Genomic DNA, 24,296 nt, shown 5'->3' with positions numbered 1-24,296 from the left:
AGGTTAAGAACCCCTGAATTAGATCATTTGCCCAGAGCCACACAGCTGTAAGAGGCAGGGCCAGGTTCAAAACCAGCTCTGCTTACCAAGTCCCCCCATAGCCCTCTGCTTCCCTGACAGAGAGGTCTTCTACTCTCTGGAAATGCTACCCAAGACCTCTGGAGAGATGGTGTTTCCAGAGTCCTGCAGGGGATCTTGAAAAGTATTTTCTGACAAACAATTAGGCTCACATACAATATTTTAAATCATAAGTGATACTGTTTTTTGAGTATACTATGAGATGCAGATTAATTTTGTCCTATGGAAAAATAAGTTAGGAATTCTAAATAGCAGAATTTAAATAAATGTATTTTTATTTCAAGGTAGAAAAGTGCAATGAGGTATGATCAGAGATCTTACCTGTTACAGTACCTGCAGTAGCATCAAGAGAACACATTGATGTGAGCATAATTCAAGCTAAGGCCTGGGCTAGGAATTAGCCCTGCAGGTAATGATGGACTTTCAGTCTTCAGTGTTTCACTCTAGTATAGCTTTTCTGTTACCAATACATACTTTCTGATAATTCAAAATATTTCTACCTATTGTACAAATGGAGGGATTCTTCAACAGCGTATTTCCGAACAGAGATGAAACAAGGTGAATTATACTATTTACAAGGAATCCACTCTGACTAGGCAAATTCACAGTTGAATGAGGCACAGAAGATAAAGTTGGATTGATTTCTCATGTTTTCAAGTTGCCTAGATTATACCTAACTCCAAACAGGAAAGGGGTAAAAATACCAGCAGCAGAAGCAGCAGCAAAAACCACCTCAGGAGCCCAGCAGCCTTCCCAGGTAAAGGAAATTGTTGGAATCAACTGTATCATGAAATTTACAGCAGCTGAGTTAAGCGTTGTCCTCGTGTTCTTCCCAGAAATACAGCAAAGCCCTTCAGCCCTCCCTAGCCTACAAGCACTTATGGCTCAAGAAGTCCCCAAAGGTGAGAAGCTCGGCCATGAGAAGCCATGCTTGTTGCTTTTGACAATTGATGAGACAGTTAAGATATCACAGAAGAGGCAGGTCCAGGACAGGGTATTACAGAATTGATAAAGGTTTCTTGAGACAGTTACTGTTCAAAATCCCACAGCAGTTGCCGTACCCTCCTCCATGGACTCTGTGGGGAGTGGTCTTCCTGAGCTGATGTTCCTCATGGGTGCTGTGCCAGGTTCTGGGTTGGAGAAAGCAGGAGACCTGGCTGAGGTTGGCCTCGACTTGCATATTCTGTGCAGTAGACTGATTGCCCTCCACCCCTTCCTCCACCATCTTAAACTCTTTAACACACTCAGGCCTCTCACCAGAAGCATGGGTTCCCAGTGGACCCCTGAGGACCAGGGGAGGCCTGCCCTTGACCCCTGAGGAAGGCATTGCAGAGCTCTGCTTGCAAAACCAGGTCTTTCCTAACAAGTCAACCAACCACCTGAAGACAGGTCAGGGTTCAACTCAATCTGAAACTCAACAATGAGACAGGGGTCTCCACACACTTAGGGGAAATGGCTCATAGTTTCGATGTGGGCTATGGGTGGGAGGCTCTTTGTCTCTCCAGAGATAACCTAAGTTGTCTGTGACTTTTGGGTGTGAGACGGTAAGAGGCTGCAATCCTGCCCTTGGTGACCATGGCAATGACTCCAGTCCCAGGAAAGAGTTTAACAATGTAAAGTCTATAAACTTTAAGTATTCAGGGGAAATGCAAACCAAATATGCTAAAAGCTTATCTGGAATGTCTGAAGTCCATGCTAAAAGCTTACCTAAGATGTGGAAGATATATATGCTAATTCAAGCCTATTGAGAACTGAAACAAAAGGACCATTTAACCTTTCCTCTCTGTATAAAAGAAACTTGAAAATCTTGTTCAGGGCTCGGGTTTGCAACAGGAAGCTCCCGAGTCCATCAGGCCATCAATAAACCATTTTTCCTTCTCAAAATCATTCCTGAATCCTGGCCTCTACATACGCAAATAATTGAACATCTCTCAAATTCTACAACATTTATGGGGCTCTCCCAGGATTGCAAATGAAGGTCAGAGACAGTAGCATTTTGCTGCCCCTTCCAATTCCCTGAGGAAGCTGGGAGGACTCGGGTTAACCCCAAACCTGGGTTCCCCTGGATTAAATTTAATCCAGAAAAGATGTGGGCTCCACCGGAATCTTTCTGATGAAAATCAAGGGCAATGGAAGGTCTGAAGAGAAAGATTCTGGGAACAAAAAAGAACTCTCAACATGGAAGATGGTAAGACTCCCTGGGTGAGCGCAGTCTGGAAAGCCCTAGCTCGAATTGCTAGGAAGGGGAGGCTGATCACCTCCTGAGAGAACCCAGTAGCCCCCAAAAAATTGGGGGGAAGCCATTTTCTCTAGGTCTGGAAAAAGGAGAAAAACTGTGAAAAAGCCTGGTGTGTTGGGTTTGTCTAACTGTATGTTAGAATCTGATACTGGTCTTATATCCACTGAGGGAGTGGAGGCTTGATTATAATAGGAAGGGCTATTTATGGGTTCGAGTCCTAACGTCCTGGAAATTGGTCCAGATTTTTTAAAAACTTGGTTACAGGAAAATCGATTGGCTTTTCTAGTGAAGCTTGGTCTGGGTGTAAAGTTAAACAGTGAAAAAGGTCTAGCTGGAATCTTTTCTTATGGTGCTGAATTGTGAATGAATTCGCTTTATACCAAATGTTAATGTTAAGTGTTCTCTCTAAGGTTTGTGATGGCTGCAGGGACAGCCATGCTGAAAATATATATCTAGAACTTGTGGGTCAGATTAGTGACCTTTGTGCTTCTGTCTGTGTCAGTTCAATGCTAATGTTGGAATTGTGTGGGTATGTAAAGTAGAATTTAGTTGAGCTGGAACCCTCCCTTGCCATTGGCAAGGGGGTGAAATGATTGTGGGGCAAAACTGAGGTGTCTGGATGTTTGCGGAGTCTAGATGTTTGTGCATGCTCTGCTGTCTTGTCTCTGGTCTGCCCCGTTGCTGGGGCTTGGAGGCCATCTGTGTCCACGCCATGCACTCAAGTTTGTTGGGGCTGCCCCAGTCAGGGTGGCTGGGTCCCCGGGAGGGATGCCAAATCGGAGTAGGGTCTGTCTGCCCATTTTGGCAGAAAGCTGGAAAGGGGGGATCGGCTTGCCTCTTTCCAGTGAGTCCACACCTTCTGTTCATAAACAGCATTCCTATTTGATTGTTGTGCACCTGACTGCTTGGAAGGGCAGAAGTGAAGGGGTTGAAAAACAGAATCAAAATAAATGCAGTAAAGTTCCCTCCCTAGGGTGTCAAGGCCAAAATCTCTCTCTCTGTAAGACTGTAGAAATATTTTGGAATGTTTTAAAACTGTAAAATCGTCTGAAGAAAGGAGGCTATCACTTGAAACAATAGACCTCTAATCACTTGATAGCTTTTTCAATGGTCTGGCTGGGAACTTCAGGGTTGTGAAACTACAGAGGGAAAAGAAAAAAAAGAATGAAACCCCACTTTAAAATCTATGTTTGGCTTTTGTCAGTGCTGGCTTTTGACAGTTGCTGGCACCTAAGAATTCATGGTAAAAAGGTAAAATGGTACTTTAAAATGAATATTTAAATGCCAAAATACTCTCTTGCTGGTGAATTAAATACATAACTTGCAGATGAGAATTTGTTCCATTACTAAGAAAAGGCAGAACTTCAAAGAATTGTTATTAATAAAATTCTTGTAGCTTAATTAATAAAGGTATCCAATTCACCTTAAGGTTAAAAAAAATTAATAAAAACTGTAACTGAGTTAAGATCATTTATAAATGCATTTATATTATAAAACAGCAGAAAGATAATAACTGAAATTATAGCTGGGTGAATTTAGCCTGAAACTATTATTTAAGTGTAAATTCTAAACTAACCTTACCTTCATTTACGGTTGCTTCAAGCCTAGCCTCACCCCTTGCCTTTGCCTATGGTTGTTTCATAACAGCTCCTGTCCTACCGGTATTAGTAACCCTGGTTTCTCTCATGAATCTAAGTGTGGGCTGGTTTGCTGCCTGGTGGAATTCTTAGCCCTTGGGTTAAAGGACCACTGGAGTTTATTATCTCCAAGGACTGGGGGGAATAAAGGGAGTCTCCTGCCTTGACTGTCAGTGTTCCTTGGAGTGGCAATTCATGAGAGAAACCAGTTTGTCTCCCTGAGACTTCCAATAGCCTCAGTGAATATACATAGAATTAGTCTTGTTGCTTATCAAAATTCTGCTAAATTCAAGGTAAAATATAAAGTTCTGAACCAAAAAAAATGGTGCTAAAGCATTGGGAACATTTTAGTTACAAGCCATTAGTTAAGAAACACAATTCTTGTGTAAAACTGCATGGTCATAGTGTAAAACTGCACAGTCATAGTAAGAAAAGTTTCAGGAGTCTTTGAAATGTTTTGCAGTCACATTTATTTTGTAAAAATGGAAGTTTTAAGTAACTAAAGTTATGTTTTTGTGTCAAACTATTCATGTCTGCCTATTTGCTCAAATTATTGAGGTTAAATATGCAGTTATATAAGTAATATATATTTCTGGACCCCAAATTAAGCTAAACAGTATATAAAATAATGCAAATTATAAGTAACATCAATAAGTTATGTTTCTGTGTCTAACTCTATTTGTGTCTACCGTTTGCTCGGTGTATGTCTTCACATATCAGGATGATAGTATCAAATTAACAAGTGAGAATTCTTTAAAAAAAAACTCTATTCAAATTGTTAAAAATTAAATATACAGTTATATATGTGAATAAATATTCTTGGAGCCCAAATTAGACTAAGCAGGATGAAAAAGTCATATAAAAATCTGATTATAAAAACTATTGGGAAAGGGCCTCCTCATTGCAAGAGCTTTGAAGGCAAACTAAGAGTGGCAGATTAAACCTGTCTAATAGGCTAAGGAATTAAGAATCAGGTTGCCCTGTAATTTCCCCATTCAAACCTTTTGTCAGCCATAAAATAAAAAAAAAAAGATTAGTTTAGTTTTCACATAAAAAAAGAAAATATTGATTAATGTAACCTGGCAGCCTACTGCCTCAGTCTCCCACTCCCGGGTTAAACAGCAACAAAGGAAACCAGCTTAAGCCAGTCCTATAGGCAATAAAAGATGCCCAAGAAAGAGCTATGTCAAAACCAATTCAGCACTAAATTCCATTCCTTATTTGACAAAGGGGAGCAGGTAAAAACTAACATGATTAGAATGTGATGGAGGAAGCAGTTAAATCACAAACTTTTGCGTGGGAAAGTTAGATCTTCTCAGATAAGCTGTAACTTCTGAAGTATCCAATCTATGGAGAAACAGAGGAAGAGCTTGCGTGCTAGGCTTAGGGGTATAAATTTGTTCGGGGCACCAACCATATTTTGTGGTTCTGTGCCCCTTCTTGCAAGATTGAGAATAAATTATTTTCTTCTCCTCAATCGGGTGAGCCTTATTTTCTTCCAGAAGAAAATTTCTTTCCAACAAAAATAAAGGTAATTAGTGACTCTGTTAACAAATTTCAGTAATTAAAAAAAAAAAAAAAAGTCCATAAAAACTTTGGAGAGATCTTTCCTGGACTATGATTAAATGAATTAAGTATTTGTATAATGTGTTTTGAAACCTGGTAGTCAGCATGCTTTTAAAAATTATTCATTTTCATAACTTAAACAAAAGAAAAGTTTTACCTTCCTGTAAAGATAAAAAGAGAACATTCCTTGCATAAACATATAATAGTTTCAATTTTATTTAGCTTGAGTGTAATCTCCCATAGTTAACTTATGAACTAAATTAGCCTTATGTACAAAATCTTTAGAGTAATGAATAAGTTCACGTTAATAAAATTAAGCTAAAAAAAGATTGTAGATATGCTCTCTTAAAGAAATAAAGTAAATTACTTTAGTTAGTAATTATAATTTACTAAGTTTATTTAAATATAAGGTAAATAGTCAATGTGGTTGTAGTCAATTATAAAAAGTTTGTAAAACATCTTCCAAACTGAAAATGTTTAAATAATTCTAGTTCTAAAAGTCATTGTTAACTAAAAACTTAGATTGGTATTAGTTGCAAAAAAATAACTTCGTGATAATAAAACCTGTCTGAAGGCTACTGCAAGGTGCATATTTAAGTAAATGGTAATAAAAAGTTATCTTAATTCTATTAGGAATCTTCTGTTTTCATTTTAACAATGGAAAATAGTTTTTTTCCCTCTATTACTAAAGTAAAGTACCTACTGTTATCTTCGTGGTAAAATTGTGTAAGTAACCAGTCATTTAATATATGATGTGTTGCATTAATTTGTTTAAAATATACATAAAAAGAAAGAACAAACTTTAACATTGTCAAACTCTTTTGTGCATTCAAACCAGGCCTTGAATACATTACAGGTTGCCTCTTCATGTGAGTTATTGGCTAGGCTGATCACTGACCCCTCAATTAAAAATATTTGCTATATCAGCCTCTGATTCTGCTCCTGAAGTCAATGGAAACTACATTGCAGTTTCAAGCTCCTGCAGATGCGAATGATAACTTGGTACAGCCAAGTGTACAATGGATATTGCCTCCAGACTGGCACTGTTCCATAGTGCCAGAGAGCACTATGCACCTGGCTAGTAGAATACTGGAAAATCTCTCTAAGATCAACGATGCTGTGACGTGCTCATTGCATGAAGAACATGCTAAGTGGAGCCATGATACCAGGATACTGTAAGTAAAACTTAAACACAATTGGCATATGGCCTGCTCTCATGGAAAGGTAACATGTAAAGTATTACAAACCTGAAACTTAAAACTAATAACTGCAACTCTGAATCCTTATGCATTAAGTAATACATTAGTTAATATTAAGTGCTGTACTTTTGTCCTGTACTAAATATATGCCTAATAATTATAATGTTATCTTTTTTATTTTGAATCAAGTGCAAAAGTATATTAAACATGTTAGATTCCTAGTAAATTCATTTTCTAAACAGTTAATAAACATGTCTATAGAATAAGGTGGCAGTCTCAGCCACGTTCAGTCAACTTACTATTCTACTGTACTCTACTGTGTAGCAAAAATGAGGCTTGCTTGCTAATAAGAAGTCACCTATTGAACAAGTCAAAATTACCAAAAATTGTACAATTAAAACCAAAATGTAAAAAAACCTTTGTTCTGTAGTTCTAATCACTCCCACAGCTAAAAACTAAAAAAATTTCCAACTTGGTGTGCAAATCCTGAACGAAACCAATTACCCAAAGGGTACCAGTTCACCAGGAGCATCTGACAGAGCACATGAGTGCCAATCATTAAACAGCTTGAAATGTGTCTTCAAACAAAGCTAAGTATCTATTGCTATTTCTCTCTAAAAATAAATAACTTAAAAAATATATATATATATATATACTGTTCCCACATGCTTTTAAAAAGGAGTGCCATTTTTATAAGCACCTAACCTTGTCTACCTCTGTAATCCAATGGCCTCTTTTAAAAACAAGTATTCCAAATTTTTTATTAAGTTTGTTTCTTACAGAGTGATTATCTTGTTAACCATATGAAAACTTCATCCAACTTCGTACAGAAGGCCAGATCCATCTTCCTCCAGTTAAAATAAAATAAGAGTTTTACACCTTGTTAGGCAATGACTACAGCCCATGGCCATCAGGAAGCAGTTACAGAAAAGAGATAATCTCCCTTCAGCATCCCTTTAAGATTAAAGGTGTAAACTCTTCAAGGGTAAAACAAAATTAATAGATGGATCTGGAACCTGACTGAAAATCCACATGGGTGCTGGTGGTCCCAGGATGACTGCAGGGGGGCCCCTGCCCCAGGATTCTGTTGTCCAGAATAAAAACTTCTAAACTTCTAAAATCAAAGTCCTGGATGCTACACTAAAGATTGATAAATAATCGATCAAAACAACAAACAGCCATCCGCCTCATAGCTCCAACAATAATTATGCCAAAGCTTAGCAAGTTAAACTTTGGCAAAGGGGGGAATTGATGTGGGCTATGAGTGTGAAGCTCTTTGTCTCTTCAGAGATAACCTAAGGTGTCTGTGACTTGTGAATGTGAAACGATAAGAGGCTGCGGTCCTGCCCTTGGTAACCATGGCAACAACGCCAGTTTAACAATGCAAAGCCTATAAACTTTAAGTATTCAGGAAAAATGCAAACCAAATATGCTAAGACCTTATCTAAAATGTCTGAAGTCCATGCTAAAAGCTTACCTAAAATGTAAAAAATATATATACTAATTCAAGCCTATTGAAAACTGAAACAAAAGAACCATTTAACCTTTCCTCTCTGTATAAAAAATCTCCAAAGTCTTGTTCAGGGCTCGGGTTTGAAACAGGAAGCTCCCGAGTCCAGCCAGCCATCAATAAACCATTTTTCCTTCTCAAAATCATTCCTCAGTCCTGGCCTCTCTGTACACAAATAATTAAACCTCTCTCAAATTCCATAACAGTTTATGTGCAGAAACAATTAGAATGCATGGACTCATAGGGTCAGATAACCAGGGGACTGGGTGGGGTAAGGAATGGAAAGTTAAGACATAACGTGTACATAACATGGACAGGGTTCCTATTTGGAATGAGGGATGGTGGTGATGGTAGCACAACACTGTGAATTACCTAATATACTCTGCCAAGATGTCTTTGTATGTTTATAACTCCTGCTGTCTCACCTCTGACATTATGTAATGTTTGTTCTATATTTGCCATCTACTAAGTCTGAAACACATGACACCTCCTAAAGCTAAAAAGATTCTTTACAGTGTTTTGAAGATTTTATTCTACTAGAAGCATCTCACATCAGTCACTTTGTTGTGGGAACAGAAAGGATTCAATGATTGTGTATTGAAGGCTAAGACTCAGGAATATTCTGAGAAGGAAGATTTATTACGACCTCCAGGCCCAGTGGACTCCTTCCAAAAAGCCGAGCCCTGAATAGGATTTCTGGGTCCCTTGTATACAAAGGATGTAGGAACAAGGATTCAAATGGTGCTTTTATGCAAAAAAGACTTTTCTTTGTTAGTTTCCTAGAGTTTTAAGTGTTTGTTTGAGTACCAGATAGATTTTGAATTAACATATTCCCACATTCCAGGTAAGCTTGAATTAACATATTGCCCAAGTTCAGTCTGGATGTAACTTTGAATACACATTCAGTCTACATCCTTTCTGAATATTTAAAGCCTATAGGGCCTATATTACTTAATTGGCTTTCTAGAACTAGGCACACTTGGATAAGTGTTCTTAATTTGAATTCATGCACAAGCTATATTACCTCAAGTTTGTTGAGAGCCAGTAGAGCAAGGGGAAGATAAATCCCAATTAGGTAATTGGATTAGTCAGCCAAAGGGGTGCTGATGCAACATACCAGAAATTGTTTGGTTTTTATAAAGGTTATTTATTTGGGGTAGGAGCTTACAGATTCCAGGCAGTAAAGCATGTGTGCTTCCCTCACCAAAGTCTATTTTCATGTGTTGGTGCAAGATGGCTGCCAATGTCTTTGAAGATTCAGGCTTCCTAGGTTCCTCTCTTCCAGGGTCTTGCTTCTGTCTGGGTTCAGGGTTCCTCACTTCCCAGGGCTCCAGCTTCAGCATCAAATGCCAACATCAAAACCCTAACCTTAAGAACCCTTAACTCTGTCCTTTACCATGCCTTTTATCTGTGAAACCCCGCTCTTCAGTGGGTGGGGACTCAATGCCCTACTGGGACAAGAGGTTTACAAAATTACTTAATCAAATAAACCTATGAATCCAATATAATCTAATATGCCCAGAGGAAAAGAGCAGTTTACAAACATAATCCAATATTTCTTTTTGGAATTCATCAATAATGTCAAACTGCTACAGTAACTTGGTCATAGAAAAAGCAAAGTGAATTAGTTTGGTGGAGCACAGAAACAGTATGCATTACCAAAACGACAGAGGTGGCTGAGCAGCAGAAATTCATGGGACCTGAATGTTCTTCCTCAAATAAATCATAGACAATAATCCATGAAAATAGTTAGTATGGAAAGAAAAGTATAAATTGTAGAATCAAAGGAGAAAGAAAGACAATTCCATAGCGTAAATATGGAAATGTATGGCATTACTTTTCCTCAAAAATGACACAGTTCTCTACCCTGGTCCACACGTTCATTCATACAGCACTGTTTGAAGGAGTGAACTCAGGAGTATTTTGCATTTGCATATCCATCTTTTTCTGTCATACATTTCCTAGAGCTCTTCTGTTTTCATCTCAGCATTTTGTTTTCCTGTCCAGCCCACCTTTCCCAGACTACAATGAAACACAGTCATCTTGCAGTTCTTTTATAGATTCTGTAAAGGATAGAACATTTGTGTGCTACATGTGTGGAAATGGACTTGGGAACTTGGTTGGGAGGGTGAGGAGAGGGGCCTGAATCCAGAAACCAGGAATCCACTATTTACTTTTCAATGTCAGAGCATTTTTATTAAGTGAGAATTTCTTCTCAAAAAGCAACCTAGGAAATTGGATGTAGCTTAAGTAATAGAGCTTCCACCTACCATATGGGAGGACTGGGTTTGATCCCTGGGGCCTACTGGTGAAAAAGAAGAAGATAAAGCATGCCCACTCAGCAAGCTAGTGTCTGTGCGAGGGCCTGCATGGTGAGCCAGTGCCCTGTGCAAGTGAGTCATGCAGCAAGATGATGATGCATCAAAACAGAGACAAGGGGAGAGTCAAGGTGAAGCCCAGCAGAAACCAGGAACTGATGTGGTGCAATTGACAGGGAACTTCTTTCCACATTAGAGGTCTCCAGGATCAAATCCTGGTGAATCTTAGAGGAGAGAAGACAACACAAGAAAAACTTTAAATCTTAAAAAAAAACAAAAAACAACCTACTTCCAGGTCATAATTATTGGGCATTGGGCTACTCAGTTCACATTGTAATGTTGATAATTCAGGATTCGCCTAAAAATTGAAAAAGAGAAATAATGTACCCAATGTACAAAAGAAGTCAAAAGCCAAATCATGGCAACAGTTAGAAACAAAACTTTTACCTAGTATTAATCCTTGCTATCCTGACTTTCCTCCAATTCCAGTGGAACTTATATACTTTGAATTGTATATATCAGGATTTTGTTCATTCTGCTGAGTGTTTTATTGTTATCCTACACAAAGCATATTGAGGTCAGTAATGATCAATCATTAGTTTTACTTCTATTTTTAAGATGTCATCCAGGATAGAGATGGCATTTTCCCTTAAACTTATTCACTTTATCTGAGAGAGTCTTATTTAGTTTGTTGACTTCTTCAACATGGTTCTTTACTTCATTGAGCTACACAAAAACGTTTTAAGGATTTTGGAGTTCAAAATATAAATTACAGTGTTATTCAAACCTAGATCCAAGTGGCTAAGCCCCAACAAAACTAAGGAACATATACACATATGATACTAGCTTCAGATTTAGACAGTTTATAGAAAATTGTGATCTAACATACTCTAATGAAAGAAATTATACAAGAATAATGGAATCAGAAGACACATGGAAAGAATTCAAGATGAAACCTGGAAAAATTAAAAATTATTCATACCTTCTCTTTATGCTCTGATACTTTTTAAAATGAGTATTTTGTTTTCCTCCATGCAATACCTAAAGTCACAGATATTTTGTCTTCTTGACATGGACTTGCCCATAAGAAAATTATGAGAAATGAATAAAATAGAACTACCCTAATAATTAGCAGGAAAGGCACATGATCTGGTATCTACAACAGTCCATAGGATTTCAGACTTCCCTGACTGGCACCGAATTCTCTCATCTGACCCTAATGTATAATGTATTGAAACCATGGATCTCAAGAGACACTATTACTTTTTTTTTTATTAATTTTTAAAAAAATATTACATTCAAAAAATATGAAGTCCTATTCAACCCCACCACCCCATCCCCCATGCCCCCCACATTTCTTAATTGCCCCACCTATGATGCATGTATGGAATTCATTTTCCCCATTTTACAACACACTTATTTCTACTCATTCTCCTCTGGAATTAATGGCTCCTTCCACTAAACCTTCACAACATCTGGCTTAAATGCCTATTAGGCACTTAATTTGCCCATCAATATTTGGAGTCTTCTCTAAGCCTTATTTTTCTGGATACACACCAACAATGCCCCATTTTCAGTTTCTCTGTAGAGCCAGGTTGTGCCAGTATCACTGACCCCAAACCTCAGAGTATCATCAATGCTCTCTAAAAATTTCTACACTTAATTGAACTCCCCTTCTCCCTAATCCCACTGTCTGTTCCTCCTCTCGGTCTCCTTTCTTAGTTGGTAGTATCAATATCTACTCCTTTATTCAGGCTGACCAGTCATTAATTCTAAAATTTTCCAAGTTATAAGGACACCAGGCATCAGAAATCACTGAATCTTCTGCTTCAGAATTAGAACACACATCAAGCACCAACACTGAGAAAACACTACATTGACAAACATAAACTAAAATCTTACCTGGATAAAATCTATGCTCCACCTAAAAGAAAGTAAACAAAATTAAATTTAATGTCAAAACATTTTATTGATAAAAATTTTCTAAATCCTGATAAGCCTTCAAAATCATAACCAAGAGATATTTTAATGTTGGATTGGCTTAGAATAATGAATCCTGTATTAGTCAGTATTCTCTAAGGAAATAGCTGTCTGGAGATATCTGTGAAAAAATAAGAGAAGCTTTTTTAAAAACAACTTTTCATTTAAGTGGCAATAATTTAATATTAGTTTCTGGTACAAGCACTAAGGCAAATAAAATACCTTATTTTGGAATTAAAGTCTGTCTACACCTTTCTTAAACATGTACAAATCTACTTGTTTTTAATAATGGGAATGACAGACACTTTTATAATAAATATGATATCATTATCCTCAAATTACTTATTTGTCAATCCCTAAACGGAAACACAAGTTTCAGAATCAGGAGTTGTTTTAAAAGCCCATGAGCAAACAAAATTAGAGGCAAAATCTTTGGACTGAGAAACACCTCTTAAAAAACATTAGATAACCTACTAAGAGTTGGATATTTGGTAGAATTCACAATTGCAATAAGCCGGGTCATATGATTGTCCCAGACAAATTCAGCTAGGGTCAAATCAGGAAGAGAGTGGGAACTGCTGGAGGAAATGCACAAGGAACAGAAATGCCAGCTAACGTCTGCCACAGAGGGCAGAATGTTCTTTCAAAACACCACTCATTTCCACATGACATCACTGAATTATAGTATAATAAAATCCAGGTAGGAACCTATTGAAACACTAGGTGTTGCAGCAGCTCTTTATCACCTACAACATATTTCCCCATTCCAATATTATAAGTGATAATTAGGTGCTAAGGCCAGCCCCAAAAACTTGTAATAATGGAATCTTATTGTAGCATGGAAACACTAGAATGTTAATGAAAAATACATCCAGAAATGTCAAACTTGGAAAATCATGGAATTCTTCATGTGAAGAATTCCCCAGTGGAAGCAAGGGGGAGATTTGGGCATGTACAAAAAGCAGGTGGAAAGAAGATATTTCTTTGGCCTAGAATCAGAAATCACTTTACTACCTAAGTGGGAATTATGAATATCAATTAAATGTGCCTTAGTGTTGATCTCAGATGAAGCAGAACTTCAGGTTTCATCCTGTTGTATTTGTGAAATAATGCTACAAATGTTTTGGCATATAAAAAGAATTCTTGGAAGGCGGGGCAAGATGGTGTCTGAGTGAGTGTACCTTATAGTCTCTCCTGCAAAGAAGCAGCTGGGCAGCGTTGGAAATTTTTCCGGACCAGGCTTTTTCAGGGTTTTGCAGGGCAGGAGGTATCTGGACATTGATTTGGTGGGACGGTGACAGAGAAGATTCATGTAAAAGGTAGAATTTAGGGTCTCTTTCACGGAGATAGGGGCTGCACACAGGACGCTTCCCCCTGAGGCAGGCAGCATGGTGGCGGCAATTCCTGGAGGCTCTGCTGTGCTGGGGAATTCATAAGCCCTGAGTGAGCTATTTGGGGGCTTGCAGGGCAGGAGGTGTTTGGAAACCAGTTTGGTGAGGCAGAGATGAAGGAGTTTTCTGCGAGATGTGGAAATTTGGGTCTGACATGGAGATCAGCACTTCCGGCTAGAGCCCCACCACCTAGGGCTGGCTGCCGATCTGCAGTGGTCCTTAAATTATTTGCAATACAGAGGCACCCTCAGCAGGCTGTTTCGGCAGCTTGCAGGGCAGGAGGTGTCCTGAAGTCGACTTGGTGAGACAGTGACAGAAGAGACTCTTGTGAGAGGGGAAATTTTGGGTTTCTGACACAGAGGTCAGAGTTTGCGAATGTGACCCCCCCCCCCCATAGGGCTGGCACCCAGCTGTGGGGACCCCTGAAGGCTGTGTTGCACTGTGGTGCTCCCAGGCTCCCTGTTAACTGGATTCGAGGTTCCCAGGTCTGTGTCCCCTAAACCCTGGTGGCCCACACCCAAGAGACTCACACATCTTGAGTCTGCAATATCACAGACTTCGCATTCATGAATCCACCATGCCCTGAGGACCATCTGAGGTCCTTGATTGTCCTAGCCCTTGGCTTTTGCATTTTTCTTTTATTTTCTTTCCTTTTTCTCTTTTCTCTCTTTTTTTTTAATTGTCTTGGTTGCTAATATTGCATTATCTCCTAGTCTTTTCTCCCACTGTATCCCCCAAGGTCTTTTTTCATTTATTTAGGGTTTTTTTTCTTTCTTCTTTTCTTTTTCTTGCTTGTTTCCCTGCCTTTTCTTTGCCCATCCCCCTTTTTTTCCTTCTCTTTTTTTCTTTTCCCTCTTTCTCTTATTTTATTTTATCTTAATTATACAGTAGGTGCTGCAGGGAACAGCTCACATTTGCTGGGTTTCCTCATCCTCCATTTCCTCGTTTCTGTGTGAATTGATTTTGGCCACCTACACTATCCCCTTTCCCCCACATCTTGATATCCTCCATCATCTACTGTCTCTCCTATATTCCACCTCCCTTTCTTTGGTCCACAAATTGTCTAACTTTTAATTTCTAATAACTTTGTTTTGTTTTCTGTCTTTTATCCACTCTTGAAACTATTGCCTTTATTTTCTCTTTCCCTCTTTCATGAACACACTAGCTTTTTAATTCATACAATATTCCTCCCATATTCAGTCGACTACCTCATTGTAGGTACTCTACCTACTGCTATAACTCTACACAACTTACGTGAATCTAATATCCATTCTCCCAGATCTCATATTGTTGCTCTGTTAACATTTATTACCAATGCTACTTTACACATTTTCCTTTTTTACACAATTGCCTTTCCATGGCCCTAATATTTTCCTTCAATGTGAACTCAGCCAGCAACAAGAAATTAGAATAAGAAGAACAAAGTGACAAAGAGAAGATATAACACTTACACAAGAACAACAGCTAATTAATCCCCAAGACTAGACAAAGAAGCTAAGGAACTGATTAAACCCATCAAGATAAAATGATGACCAGACAGCAACAAAAAAACTGCAAACCAAACCAGTAATCAGGAAAACATGGCTGAATCCAATGAACAAACTAAAAACCAGGAAGGGGAGCAGAACTTTGGACAAGTAATTAAAGATCTCACAACATATATTAGAGAGAAACTTAATGAAGTAAAGGAAGAGTTTAACAATATGAAGAAAACACTTGGAGAGGAAATTGCAGACATACGCAAAAAGATAACAGATATGATGGGAATGAAGACCACAGGTCAAGAAGTCAAAAATACACTCACAGCAAATAGCAGATTAGAAGAGGAAGAGGAGAGAATTAGGAACGTGGAAGACAGTACATCAGAAATCAAACAGATAGTAGAATTGATTGATAAAAAGAGAAAAAATCCAGCTAGGACTTAGGGACCTGAATGACAATGCAAAACACACAAACATACATATTATAGGCATCCCAGAAGGAGAAAAGAAGGGAAAGGGGTCAGAAGGGGTGTTGCAGGAAATAATGGCTGAAAACTTCCCAAATCTACTGAGAGAGACAGATGTACATATCCAGGAAGCACAGCACGCTCCAAACATCATAAACCCCAACAGGCCCACAACAAGACATATACTTGTCAAATTATCCAATGCTCAAGACAAAGAGAAAATTCTAAAAGCAGCAAGAGAAAAGAAAACCATCACATACAAGGGAGGCTCCATAAGATTAAGTGCTGATTTCTCTTCTGAAACCATGGAGGCAAGAAGACAGTGGTATGATATAGTCAAGGTACTAAAAGAAAAAAATTTCCATCCAAGAATACTTTACCCAGCTAAACTAGCATTCACAAATGATGGAGAGTTCAAAATATTCACAGATAAACAGAAATTGAAAGAGTATGCCAACAAGAAGCCTCCCCTTCAAGAAATGCTGAAGTTCTGCAGGAAGAAAGGAAAAAATAGGACAAGTAGAGTTGGAGGAGAGTGTAAGAGCAACAAAAAAGACAAAAAGAGAAGGAAAAAACAAACAAAATATGACAAACACAAGTCCAATCAAAATATGGCTAACATAAATAATTCCTTGAAAGTAATAACACTGAATGTCAATGGATTAAACTCACGTATCAAAAGATTCAGACTGGGACATTGGATAAGAAAATATGACCTATCTATATGCTGTCTACAAGAGACATATCTTAGACCCAGAGATTCATGGAGGCTGAAAGTGAATGGTTGGAAAATAATCTTACAAGCAAACAATAACCAAAAAAAGGTAGGAGTAGCTATATTAATATCAGACAAAATAGACTTTAAATGAGAAACAATTGTGAGAGATAAAGAAGGATACTACATATTAGTGAAAGGGACAATCTCTCAAGAAGAACGAACAATCATAAATATTTATGCTCCTAACAAGGGCGCCTCTAAAAACATGAGGCAAACGCTGGAAAAACTAAGTGAAAGAATAGATGCATCTACAATTACAGTGGGGGATTTTAATACATCACTATCAACTCTGGACAGAACATCTCAAAAGAGAATCACTAAACAAACAAAATATTTGAACAGTATATTAGAGGAGCTGGATCTAATAGACATATACAGATCATTACATCCAAACACAGCAGGATATACATTTTTCTCAAGTGCACATGGATCATTCTCCAAGATAGACCATATGCTAGGCCACAAAGAAAGGCTTAATGAATTCAGAAAGATCAAAATCATACAAAATAATATCTCTGACCACAGTGGAGTGAACCTGGAAATCTGCAAGGGCCAGAGGCCCAGATTTCACACCAAGATATGGAAATTAAACAGCACACTCTTAGAACAGTGGGTCAAAGAGGAAATCTCAAAAGAAATCAATGACTACCTTGAAACAAATGATAATGAGAACACAACATACCAAAATTTATGGGATGCAGCAAAAGCAGTACTGAAAGGGAAATTTATAGCCATAAATTCCTACATCAAAAAAGAAGAGCAAAAATTGAAGAACTAACTGCACATTGGAGGAATTAGAAAAAAACAACAACAATGTAATCCAACAGGAAGAAGAAGGAAGGAAACAACAAAGATAAGAGCAGAACTAAATGAAATAGAAAATAAGAAAGGATTTGAAAAGATAAACAAGATCAAGAGCTGGTTTTTTGAGAAGATCAATAAAATTGACAAACCGTTAGTGACACTAACAAAGAAAAAAAGAGAGAAGATGCAAATACACAAAATAAGAAATGAGAAAGGAGATATCACCACTGACCCCACAGAAATAAAGACTATCATAAGAGGGTACTTTGAAAAACTATAGTCCAACAAAAATGACAATTCAGAGGAAATGGACAAATTCCTAGAAACACATAAGCAGCCCATATTGACAAAAGAAGAAATTGATGATCTCAACAAACCAATCACAAGTAAAGAGATAGAATCAGTTATTAAAAACCTCCCAACTAAGAGCCCAGGGCCAGATGGCTTCACAGGTGAATTCTACAAAACATTCCAGAAAGAACTAATACCAATCCTGCTGAAACTCTTCCAAAAAATTGAAACAGAAGGAATATTGCCTAACTCCTTCTATGATGTCAACATGACCGTAGTACCAAAGCCAAACAAAGACACCACAATAAAGGAAAATTACAGACCAATTTCTCTAATGAAACTAGACGCAAAAATACTTAACAAAATACTTACTAATCGTATGCAACAACACATTAAATGAATTATACACCACGACCAAGTGGGATTCATTCCAGGTATGCAAGGATGGTTCAACATAAGAAAATCAATCAATGTAATAAACCATATAAACAGATTGAAGGAAAAAAAGTACTTGCTTGAGCACTGAGGCAAGAACCAGTTATAAAAGGCATTCAAATTGGAAAGGAAGAAGTCAAAATTTCATTATTTGCAGATGACATGTTCCTATACATAGAAAACCCTGAGAGGTCTACAACAAAGCTTCTAGAACTCATAAATGAGTTTAGTAAAGTCACAGGTTATAAGATCAATGCGCAAAAATCAGTAGCATTTCTGTACACCAATAATGAGCAAGATCAGGAGGAAATCAAGAAACAAACACCATTCACAATAGTAAATTTAAAAATCAAATATTTAGGAATAAATTTAACTAAAGATGTAAAAAACTTATACTCTGAGAACTATACAAGACTGTTCAAGGAAATCAAAGAAGACCTAAATAAATGGAAGAATATTCCCTGTTCATGGATAGGAAGACTAAATATTATTAAGATGTCTATCCTACCAAAACTGATCTACACATTCAATGCAATCCCAATAAAAATCAACACAGCCTTCTTTAAGGAACTAGAAAAACTAACTATGAAATTTATTTGGAAAGGAAAGAGGCCCCGAATAGCCAAAGACATATTGAAAAAGAAAAACGAAATTGGAGGACTCACACTACCTGACTTCAAAACATACTACAAAGTTACAGTAGTGAAAACAGCATGGTATTGGCATAAGGAGAGACACACAGACCAATGGAATCGAATTGAAAGTTCTGATATAGAACCTCATATATATAGCCATATAATATTCGATAAAGCCACCAGACCCTCTCAACTGGGAGAGAATGGCCTATTCAACAAATGGTGCCTTGAGAACTGGATATCCATATGTAAAAGAATGAAAGAGGATTACCATCTCACACCTTATACAAAGATCAACTCAAGATGGATCAAAGACCTAAATATAAGAGCCAAGACTATAAAGACCTTGGAAAGCTGTGTAGGGAAACATCTACAAGACCTTGTAATAGGAAATGGCTTCATGAACATCACACCAAAAGCACGAGCAGCAAAAGAACAAATAGATAAATGGGACTTCCTCAAAATTAAAGCTTTCTGCACCTCAAAGGAGTTTGTCAAGAAAATAAAAAGGGAACTTACACAATGGGAGAAAATATTTGGTAACCATATATCCAATAAGAGACTTAAAACTTGCATATATAAAGAACTCCTATATCTTGAAAATAAAAAGATAAACAACCCATTTAAAAAATGAGGAAAAGATTTAAACAGACACTTCTCCAAAGAAGAAATACAAATGGCTAAAAAGCACATGAAAAAATGCTCCAAATCTTTACCTATCAGGGAAATGCAAATCAAAACTACAATGAGATACCATCTTACTCCCAGAAGATTGGCAGCTATGAAAAAAAACAGACGAATACAAATGCTGGAGAGGATGTCAAGAAATGGGAACACTCATCCACTGCTATTGGGAATGCAGAAGGATCCAACCATTCTGGAGGACAGTTTGGTGGTTTCTCAAAAAACTAACCATAGATTTGCCATATGACCCAGCAATACCACTGCTGGGTATATACCCAGCAGAACTGAAAACAAGGACACAAACCAATATATGCATACCAATATTCATAGCAGCATTGTTCACTATCGCCAAAAGTTGGAACCAACCCAAATGCCCATCAACAGATGAGTGGATCAATAAAATGTAGTATATACATACAATGGAATACTACTCAGCTTTAAGAACAAATACACTACAAACACACGTGATAACATGGATGAATCTTGAGAACCTTATGTTGAGTGAAGCAACCCAGGCATTGAAGGACAAATACTACATGACCTCAATGATATGAAATAAGCAAGCTGCCTCAGAGAGCTAGACTGGAAGATAGGCTTACAGGAAATCGGGGCATAGAGGAAGGATGTAAGCTGACATCTACATGGGTGAAATCTATGATAAGCTGGCGGTAAGTATTGCACAAGGAGGAGATAAAATAGGGGCATAGGGTTACTTTGGGTGGGGTTTTGCAGGTTTGAGAGGGGCTAGGGATGGGCAGATGGATAATATTGCCCAAGAAATTGGGGGGAGGGAGGGGCAACATATGAACATAGGAGATTGTCAGGTGTTGGTTGAAAGTAAAATGCTGAAAGATACTCAAAGGGGATAATCTGACACAGGACAGACTCCTAGGGAATATCTGAATGCTCATTTTGCCAGAGTGGGTTATACCATTGGGTAGAGACCCATATAATGAGAGTGAAGGTAGATCCACATCCTGGGGAGGACTAATGCCATCAAATAGAGGGAACTGTATCTCTCAAGAGAAAGGGTGGCTCCCAGGGCATTAGGGCAGTTGAGCAAGTCAAGCCCTCAACACTGTTGCAAGTATTTCTGAACATGACTCCTCAAGAAATGAAGATTGACTGTCACTGTGGGCCCCAAGGGGAGGGGGAAATAGATAATGAATAGATGGAACCAAAGTAAATGTGAGGGCAAAAGAAGTGTTTCACAAGTGTACACAAGGATGGATATAAAACATGTAATATTACACCAAAAACATATAGGGGATGACAGATTAATAATGTAAACCATAATGTAAAATAAAGGATAACTAAAAAGTTTAGAAAACTGTATAGCCTAAAGTATAAACCACAATGTAAACACAAATGTTACCTTGTTTGAAAGCTATTGTCTCAGTATCTGTACATCAGTTTCAGTAAATATGATATGAATAAGTTAAAAGATTATGTGGAAGGGAAAAGGTTTTATAATGGAGATGTGGGAGTACTGTATATTGTATATATGAATTACTGTGATCTAGAGCTCTTGTGAAGAGAAGCTCAATAATTAGGGAAAAAAGAAAAGAAAAAGATAGGATGTAGAATTTTTCCAAATCAATATGTATTCTATATCTAACCTTTAAACTCATCGCTATATTCCATTTTACTATTAAGGGAACCTGGCATTATATTGGGCTTCACTTTTCAGGAAGTTTTGTATCACAGAGTGGTTCAACAATGGCAGCAGAGGAATACTGGTATGGGATGTTATTGCCAGGGGACATACGGTTGATAGGGAGTTATACAGGGCATGTGTCCAGGGTGCATGGAAATGTTTGGATATACTCATAGTGGAAACAATTAAAAACAACAGCTGGGGGGGTACTGGGTTCCTGGCCGGGGGGGGGGGCTCTGTCGTGGTCCCTAGGGGAGCAGCGGCAGTTCCCCGGGTGCAACAGCAAGGACCAGGAAGGAATGAGGGTCCAACAGTGACCCCCTGATACTAATGACTATGCTTGTGAGCCTATACACCTGAAATAAGAACAAGGCCTAGAGCAGCACTGTGCCTAAGAGTTCCCTCCTGACAGCCTCCATGTTACTCAAATGTGGCCAGTCTCAAAGACAAACTCAGCATGTAAATGCAATGCCTTCCCCCCAGCGTGGGACATGACTCCCGGGGATGAGCCTCCCTGGCACCGAGGGATCACTACCAAGTACCAGCTGATGACATAACTAGAAAATGACCTTGAATTAAAGGTTCAACGTGGACCAGCAGAATATCCCTGCCTACATATAATAACAGGAGTTAAAAATGCTGTTTGACCTAAAGTAAGGGGGAAATGGAAAGGACAAATGAGTTTATATGGCTATGAGTCTCTAAAAAAGAGTCTGGAGGTTGTCAGAAGGATTGCCCTTATGCACACCTGAGCAGAGTCTCAAAGACAGATAAAGTAGATACAACCCCAGGTATTGGTTCTTTTGAGGGCTAAAGAGACCCACAGGTTCTATGATCATGGCAGATGGAGTTCACTGCCATGTCAGTTGGCCCTTCTTTGGAGCTGGTGTTTCTGTGTGATGGAGCTGGACTCAGATGGGATCTTGTTTCACAAGACTTTCATGCTACTTTACTGGAATTGTAGTTGGTGCTGGGGTTTAAGATATATCTAGGGGATTTGAATCTCTGGACTGACAATATGATAGCCAGGCCCTGAGCCTCAACAGACTTCAGCTCCTACACTCTGATTTATTGGACATGGAGTTGAAGAATGTCAACCACCACATCATGGAGCCTAGAGTGCCTACAACTGAAAGCAGGAGGACTGCATCCAGTATCCATGTGGAGTCTAAGCCCCCTCTTGACACAGGTGTGGAATGGACACAACCAAGCCAAGTTCCACAGGAAGGAGGAATACAGTAAGGATCAGAGTGGACTATTGATGAACTATTGTAGTTAATAATCGAGAAAATGTGGCATTGGTGTGGAAACAGTGGCCACGGTGGCTGCTGGGTGTGGGGAATGGGACGAAGAGATGAGATGTGGAGGCATTTTCAGGACTTGGAGTTGTCCTGGGTGGTGCTCCAGGGACAACTGCCAGACATTGTGTGTCCTCCCATGGTCCACTGGATGGAACGTGGGAGAGTGTGGGCTATGGTGTGGACCACAAGCCATGGGGTACAGCGATGTCCAGTGATGTACTCACCAGATGCAATGGATGTGTCATGATGATAGGGGAGAGTGTTACTGTGGGGGGAGTGGTGGGGTGGGGGCAGTGGGGGTGAATGGGGACCTCATATTTTTTTAATGTAATATTTTTTAAAAAATGAATAAATTGAGTAGAATTTGGGGAAAAAAAAAATTCTTACCTATACAGGCCATTATATATCGTGCCACAACCTACAGAATTGAGTGCAGGAGAGTGTAAACTACAATATAAACTATAACCCTTGCTTAGTGGCAATGCTCCAAAATGTGCTCATCAATTGCAATGAATGTACCATACTAATGAAAGAAGTTATTAATGTGGGGAAAAGTGGGAGGTGTGGGGAATGGGGAAAATGGAAATCCCTTATAATTTTTATGTAATACTTTATATAATCTAAGTATCTTTTTAAAAGAAATTAAAAATATTTTTAAAAAGCCAAAATAAATGTATAAAGTATATTTATACACCTAACAATTTCCCTGCTCATTTTCATTTTACAGTAGTTATAGTAAATCAATTATTGCATGCATGAGAAAATAAAGAACTATTCTCTAGAAAAGAAATGCAAACAAAACAAACAAAACTATTTTCCTACTGATATCAAGAATTTTTTTTTAAGCTGCTGGTTTCAGTTAATAAAACTCAAGCCTCAATATGAGGAAAAGGAAGAACTGCCTTTATTCAGCTAAGTATATAAAGGCTTTATTGAACACCTATTAATGTACCAGGTACTGTGCTATGCTCTAGTATACAGATGTGACTAACTCATGCTTTCAATGTAGCTATCATGTAGTTGGGGGAGGGGAACAAAATATTTAATATAATTACATTACAATGTGGTAAGTGAAATAATGAAATGAACAGCCTAAAAGAAGATGTGATTTATTGTTAGGCCTGTGCAAAGCACAACCAAAAAGAGTCCCTCTCCTTTAAAAGATATAACTTAAAGGAGCAAACCTAATGCTATTATAATAGATTTATTTCCAAAATCTAAGCAATATTTTTCAAACACAGATGCTTTCAACAGAAGGAAAAGCTTAAATTATTCAATGAGCTTCTTTTAAGTTGTAAATTTGTTGTATCTTTCCTATCTCAGAGTTGCTTAATTAACAAATTATATTGGGCATTTGGCATCTGGTCCTGTTGTTTATTGAGCATTTTGAAAAAAATCATTTTGCCTCTCTGAAGCTCCATTTTCTCATCTATAAATTAAAGGATTTGAACTAGATAGTCTCCAAGGTGCTTTCCAGCTCTAATATCTTGTGTTGTCAATTCAAAAACTGTCTGTTCTATTCTTGCCTTGCTTATAAACTGATTACTAGCATCTCATGTAGAGCAGTTTCGGAGGGAATAAAATAAAATAAAGTGTGTTTGTACCTGCTAGCTCAGTCCTGAAATGCTCCTTCCTAAGAGTGTCATAAGATTTTGATCTGTATTATACTGAAAATAATGCAGAAAAATGTTACATTTCCAAATGTTATCAATTCTTTAAATCTACATATGAAAGGTCGGAGTATGGGGTTTGTTATGACTAGAAGAGGGTGGAGGACAGGAGAGGAAGTGATGGTAGGAAAGGGCCAAAAATGGGACCAAAAAGTCTTATCAGAAGTCAAATTTC

At 38.1% G+C, this 24,296-nt stretch overlaps 1 protein-coding gene across 30 annotated transcripts in view; it reads right to left on the bottom strand.

Moving 5' to 3' along the window:
- Window positions 1-24,296, bottom strand: part of LOC131273661 (melanoma inhibitory activity protein 2-like) — an 87,475-nt gene that overhangs the window by 11,467 nt on the left and 51,712 nt on the right. For 21 of the 30 annotated variants that reach the window (XM_071208491.1, XM_071208492.1, XM_058277479.2 and 18 more), the window contains one exon: window positions 12,450-12,471. In XM_071208491.1, coding sequence (XP_071064592.1) covers window positions 12,450-12,471 — 22 coding nt within the window. Of the gene's footprint in view, window positions 1-9,360; window positions 10,906-12,449; window positions 12,472-24,296 lie in introns of those variants that run through there. The other 9 variants (XR_009180919.2, XR_011645938.1, XR_011645943.1 and 6 more) reach the window with 2 other exon arrangements.

The sequence above is a fragment of the Dasypus novemcinctus genome, chromosome 16, assembly GCF_030445035.2.
Source record: "Dasypus novemcinctus isolate mDasNov1 chromosome 16, mDasNov1.1.hap2, whole genome shotgun sequence".
In the NCBI taxonomy this organism is placed as follows: Eukaryota; Metazoa; Chordata; class Mammalia; order Cingulata; family Dasypodidae; genus Dasypus; species Dasypus novemcinctus.
Note: the sequence above shows the minus strand (reverse complement) of the source record. Positions and strands in the feature narration are given on the sequence as shown.